This window comes from Eptesicus fuscus, chromosome 13 (assembly GCF_027574615.1).
Source record: "Eptesicus fuscus isolate TK198812 chromosome 13, DD_ASM_mEF_20220401, whole genome shotgun sequence".
NCBI classification, from domain to species: Eukaryota; Metazoa; Chordata; class Mammalia; order Chiroptera; family Vespertilionidae; genus Eptesicus; species Eptesicus fuscus.
Genome location: NC_072485.1, coordinates 77,173,194 through 77,178,664, shown reverse-complemented (window position 1 = coordinate 77,178,664; position 5,471 = coordinate 77,173,194). Strand labels below are relative to the sequence as shown.

Below are 5,471 nucleotides of genomic sequence, written 5' to 3'. Positions count from 1 at the left end.
CCTGAGGGGCTTGCAGTGGAGACCCGGACCAATCCTCATGTGTGGTCGGGTCATTTCCGCTGCCACTCGGAGCTGACCGCTTTTCTCCTAGCTGTCCCCGCCGGAGGTTATGGTTAATCTGCAGAGAACTTCAGCCTGGCTTCAGAACTCCCCCAAAGATAATGAGTTCCCCGTCAGTGGCGGCATTCACATAGAACTGGGGCAGCACGTGGGAAGCAACGACCAAATTCAGGGCAGGGAGCTGGGATAGCACCTGGGAGGCAGAGGGGGGGTGAAGGGCTTACAATTTTATGATCATACAAGTCTATCCCCTAGAAACGGGCACAGCCAAGGTCAAACTGTCTACGTACAAGTTCTACATGTTTCTTCCTAGAGCTACATAGAACACGGGCCCAGGGCCACTCTGCAAGCACCACAGGCCTCGGGGTCCCGGCCTGGGAGGAGGCCGGAGCCTCGGTTATTTCTGGAAGCTGGGGCTTTTCACCAGCTTCAGGCTGCTGGCGATCCCAAAAGGGTCCATGCTGTCCGTCTCCAGGGGCGAAGGAAACGCGTCCGGCTCCAAGGGGCCCTCGCGGTGCTCGGGTTCCGCGGGGCTGCTGGGCAGCATGGGCAGGAAGTGGGACAGCGGCAGGAAGCCCCGGGCCTTGAACAGCTGCCTCTGCCGGGCGCTGCTCAGCGAGACGGGCAGCTGGTGCTTCTGGGACCGGTACACGTTGTAGCCGTCGGGGCGGATCTCCTCCTCGAAAGCGCAGTCCTCGGGCGAGAACTGAGGCTGCGGAGAAAACAGACAGCCGTGAGCTCCGGTGGGCACCCCTTCCCGCTCTCCGTCAGGCCGGTGTGAGCCAGTGGCTCAAGGCTGTAGAGCAGGATAGGAAACACCAAGGTACTTCCAGTACCTATTTTTATACAGAGATGTATGCTTACTACGTTTCAATATACATTTGTAGCATTTTTATCACTTCATTTCATTTTATTAATTTTATTTCTCAATTGCGGTTGGCATACCATACATTCGTTTCAGGTGTACAACAGTGACTTATCTTTTACAGAATTTACAAAGTGATCACCCTGTAAGTCTAGCATTCATCTGGCCCCATCATTACAGTATGACTGACTGTATTCCCTGTGCTGGACCGTAACGTTCATGTTATGTATACGTTAAATGCATTAAATGTATATGCTAAGTATGTGTACTTTGTATAGATTTACATCTGTACTTTCTTTACCTTTGTAATTTACAGCCTCCAAACACGCACACACACTTTGGGTAGATTTCATGATTACTCAACATCTGCATGTACTTTGCATTGATCCCTTACATTTCCCAGGCAATGCCACTTTTTAAACGTAGTCTTGTTCTGAGCAATAACGTCCGTAAAAATCAGAGGCACGGCATCTCTTCACAGTAAATATATGTAAGCATTGACATTAAAAGCTCCCTCGCAGTCCACTGGCACGCTGGGAAACACTGCTGAACTGTTACGCTTTAGGATCCGTCTTTTAATTAAGAACCACCCATAATCTGACCTGGGACCCAGATTAAAGACGAGTCCCCATTTGGACCCGAATCACTGAGAGGTCCTTAGGCCTTTTTGTCTGGTGCCCCTGGGAGAACCATCAGCCCCCTCCAGTTCCACCCAGGCAGCCTGCCAGGATCCTCGAGATAAAGACATCCCCCTCCCCGCCCACCCCAGGCCTAGGACTGCGCCTGCACCCAGCAGGGGGTGGGGTGGCCGGAAATGTGCGGGGGAGGAGGAAAGCCAGGGCCAGGTCCCAAACCATTCATAGTTGATTGAGAGGTGTCAGGGGGCAAGTTCTGTCTCCAACTCCAACTCCAACTAGTGTCATTACCCCTTTGGGACCCAGAGGACCGCCCACGACCGGGAGCCAGGAGGGCTGGGCAGTAAACAACCCCAGGAGGCACCCAGTCTCATTTCTGCCCAAGCCTACAAAGGTCGTTGAACTGCAGGTGGGTGATCGCTGTGTTGATAAAGGCCCTGATAAGGTCCCGCCGCCCAGGCACGGGATAAAGCCACCAGACAGCAGGAGAGGTAAATACAAATAGATAAATAAACAAGGCGGGTAAAACCAAAGGATGGACTCCAGTAGTTTACTTCGGGAGAAGCTAGCATCTCACTCTCTTTTCCAGACAAATGAAAAGATTTCAAGTTTCTAGGAGAAAGTGGAATGTCTTTTCTTTTTTTTCTTTTTTTCCAATCCTCATTTTTTGCTAAACTATGCCCATGGGATCAAGCGGCAGACTGGATTTTTAGGTGGACCCCACCCCCGCTTTTGGATTAGGAGCATGGTAGGTTAGACCCACCAGCTCCAGCAGGCCCTCCTTCCATTCTCTGCCCACCCCCCCCCCCCCAACCCCCCACAAGTTGCAACTAAGGGTTTGAGCGGCTTGGGGTGTCGGCTTTCAGCAAGCACATCATCTCCTTTCTTTGCCTCCATTCGTGTCCTTTTTCACTCAGGACGCCGCCATAAAACCCGACACAGGGCTCCGGATAGATGGACTAAACAACCCTCAAAGCCACAGCACAATTTTGGGAAACTAAAAAGATTGGAGCTGCCCGGGTGGGGGTGGGGAGGGCTGGCGCAGTCCCCGCCCCTGTGCCTCCAGTGGAGCCCCCAGGCCCACACACAGTCTCCGCAGTGCGGCCGGGGAGGGGGCCTCCCTTTGAACTCTCGGTCTTTGTTCCGGGCACTTCCTGCCCTGAGACTCGGTGGGCAGCTGGGCCATCCCACCCCTAAAGGCATCTGCTGCACAGGTGAGCTGGACACCGGGATGGACCCGAGGGGGAGGACGCATGGAATATTACTCGGATGGGCCTGCAAGAAGTTTTCCTTGTAGATAAAAGTTAATTAAAAAATATCGCCAATCCTACATGTCACTTTCCCCTGAGCTGTCCGAAGAGGGACCTTTTGTAAAAGATCCGAATTGTAGATACACCCTTTTTCTTTGTTCAATACTGCGGGGAGGGGAGCCGATTCGAGGACCACCCAAGAGCAGGCCCAGCCTGGAAAGGCCCGAGGTGGGTTTTCCTGTTTCATATCACAGACAGCCAAGTGGCCGGGCCGGCCTTCGGCTCAACTGTAAGTGTAAAGGGGGCTTTGACCCATTCTCCCGCCACTGGGCCGCTGGCCGGGACCCTAAACTTCCACAGAAAGACGTCGGACGTTAACTTAGTCCGGCCCTTGCAGCCAGCCTCCCCCTCGGAGCTCCGAGCCCCGGGAGCGGGAGGAAGCCGAGGAACCTTGGATCGGATCCAGCGCCCCTCCCCCGCCCTGCTGGCCCCCGTCCAAGCGCCTCCCGCCTGTTGGCGACACCTACCAGCCCCAGCATCCTGCCGTCGCCTCCCATGCAGAGGTACAGGGCGCTGTGCACGCCCTTGATGGCCACTTTCCGCAAGGCGACTGCCCTGATTTCCACCAAACCTGATGCGAGAGAAGCAAAGAGCTGCAGCCAGGACCGCGGGACCCACGAGAGGTGGATGTGGTCGGTGCCCGTACCCTGCCCCCATCTCCCCCATCTCCTCACGCTATTGGGGGCCCCAGGGAGGGAGTGGGACGCCGAGATAGATGCCAAGTCCTGGGATTCCCACGAGTGAAGGGTCTGTAGAAGCCAAAGGGGGTGGTCGGGGGAGGGTAACCCATGGGTGTGGTGAGTCCACGGACCCGTGCCCCCTCCCCCAGTCCTCACGCTGTCGGGGGACCCAGGGAGGGTACAGAACGAGGATGTGCCAAAACCTGGTGTTATCGGGAGTGGGGAGCCCGCGGGAGTAGAAGGAGGTGAAGGACGGAAGGGACCCTGGGCAGGAGGGGGACCCGGCGGGCACTCACTGTGCGCGCTCTGGCCCCGCGCGCAGTCCACTGCGCCGTCAGCACGGATGCGCAGGAAGCAGCTGGATGGGCCGTGGGGGCCGGAGGTATACAGGTGGCGCAGGCGGATGGACTCCCCCCAGCCGTAGTGCACGTGCGGCCCAGCGTCCGAAAAACCTAGGGGCCCCCCGGCTGAGGCCAGCCAGAGGCTGGCCAAGACCAGGGCTCGGGCCACGACGCATCGGCTCCACGCGCTTTGCATGGCACCTCTTTCAGGCTCCGGGGCGCAGTTCCTGGCAGCTGGGGGGTGCGGGAGTCTGGGCGGCAGCTGGGACGCCCTGCGGGGCTGTGCGTGAGGAGGTGGGGTGTCCGCGGGGCGCTCCAGCCAGCCGTCCACTCTGGGTGCGCTGCTCCGAGGGCGCAGCGGCTCCAGGCTAGCGGCCTTATATAGCGCGTCTTACCCTCTCGGCGGGTGGGTGCCCCTGACACCCGAGCATTTCTTATCAGGATTGCATCAGGCCCCCGCCCCCCAACACACCCACTCACACCCCGCCTCCAGCCCCAGCCCCCTCCCGGGGCCCTGCCCAGTGATCCCGCCCAGGTCGCCGGATCTGGGGGCGGAGGAGGCCCCAATTCAGTGCTCAGAGGAGCTCCACCCCGCGGATCGGCGGCGGGGTGGGCAGCCGGGTCGCTCTTGACTGGGCGAGTTTGATTTTATAAAGCAATAAAGGAGATGACGGGGCCCCGCCTCCAGGCTGCGGCTCCCCCGAGAATGCGCTCGTCGTGGGGCGCTAGCTGGGGCGGGGGCAGGAACGCCAGGACTAGAGATTGGGGGGCCCTGAGCTTTGCATCCCTCACCCCCTGTCCGGAGAAACGTTGCCTCCCTTTAGGGCCCTCTCCCCTTAAAAGCCCCATCCGCTCCCTCCCGCGACGGTGCCGACCCTCCCAACCCGACGCGGGGGTGGAAAGCCGCGCGCAGCCTTCCTCCTGCGGCTCGGACCCGCTCACATTCTCCCAGCATGTGTTCTCCAGATCCTTGCCCCTCCTCCACCCCGGCCCCCTTTACTTCATAACCATAAATTGTACCCCGACGGGGGGGCGGGGCCGGGCTCGAACCCCGCCCCCAGAGAACAATAGGGCGTCGCGCGGGAGCCGCTAGATGGCGCTTCAGCCCGGGTTTCGGCTCTGCCTGCCGCGCTCGCGGTCGTTGTGCAGGGGCTTCTGGGGCTCGGGGGGGGGGCTTGCGAGCTCCGAGTTAGAAACTGACTTACAGCTCAGGCCCGGGCGCTGGCAGAAAGTGGGGGGCCCCTCTGTTTCTGTCGTTGGTGCAGTCCGTGGGTCCCTGAGCACAGCGCGGATGGAGAGCTCGGGGGGGGCTCCTTACCTGGTGCGGAGGGGCAGCGGAGCCGCACGCACGCTGCCGGGGTGGGGGCCGGCACCAGGTGGGGAAATGGGGGCCACCCCGTGAAGTGGCTCCTGCAAACCAGAGGCCTTCTCTAAGGATGCTCTGAGCATGCAGACAACCTCCAGAGAATGCCCTGGCAGGAAAGAGAGGGGTCCTCCCCGGGGGGGCTTGGGCTCAACACGGATTCTTTCTCATTTTTCCTCCAGCCCTTCTCCACCCCCAGCTCCGGGGTGTGGGGCCC

General features: G+C 59.3%; 1 protein-coding gene across 1 annotated transcript; it reads right to left on the bottom strand.

Annotated features, from left to right (window-relative positions):
* Positions 1 to 457: 457 nt before the first annotated feature.
* On the bottom strand, positions 458 to 4,087 carry FGF19 (fibroblast growth factor 19). Its single transcript, XM_008147011.3, has 3 exons — positions 3,847 to 4,087; positions 3,338 to 3,441; positions 458 to 772 (listed from the first exon to the last, which is right to left on the bottom strand). Exons 1-3 carry the CDS (start codon positions 4,085 to 4,087, stop codon positions 458 to 460), a joined length of 660 nt encoding a protein of 219 aa, XP_008145233.2.
* Positions 4,088 to 5,471: the final 1,384 nt, after the last annotated feature.

Coding starts and splice junctions, on each gene's coding strand:
- FGF19 (XM_008147011.3), bottom strand. CDS start 4,087: ATGCAAAGCGCGTGGAGCCGATGCGTCGTGGCCCGAGCCCTGGTCTTG. Junction 3,442..3,846: donor GCGGGGCCAGAGCGCGCACA/GTGAGTGCCCGC, acceptor CTCTCGCATCAG/GTTTGGTGGAAATCAGGGCA. Junction 773..3,337: donor ACGGCAGGATGCTGGGGCTG/GTAGGTGTCGCC, acceptor TTTTCTCCGCAG/CCTCAGTTCTCGCCCGAGGA.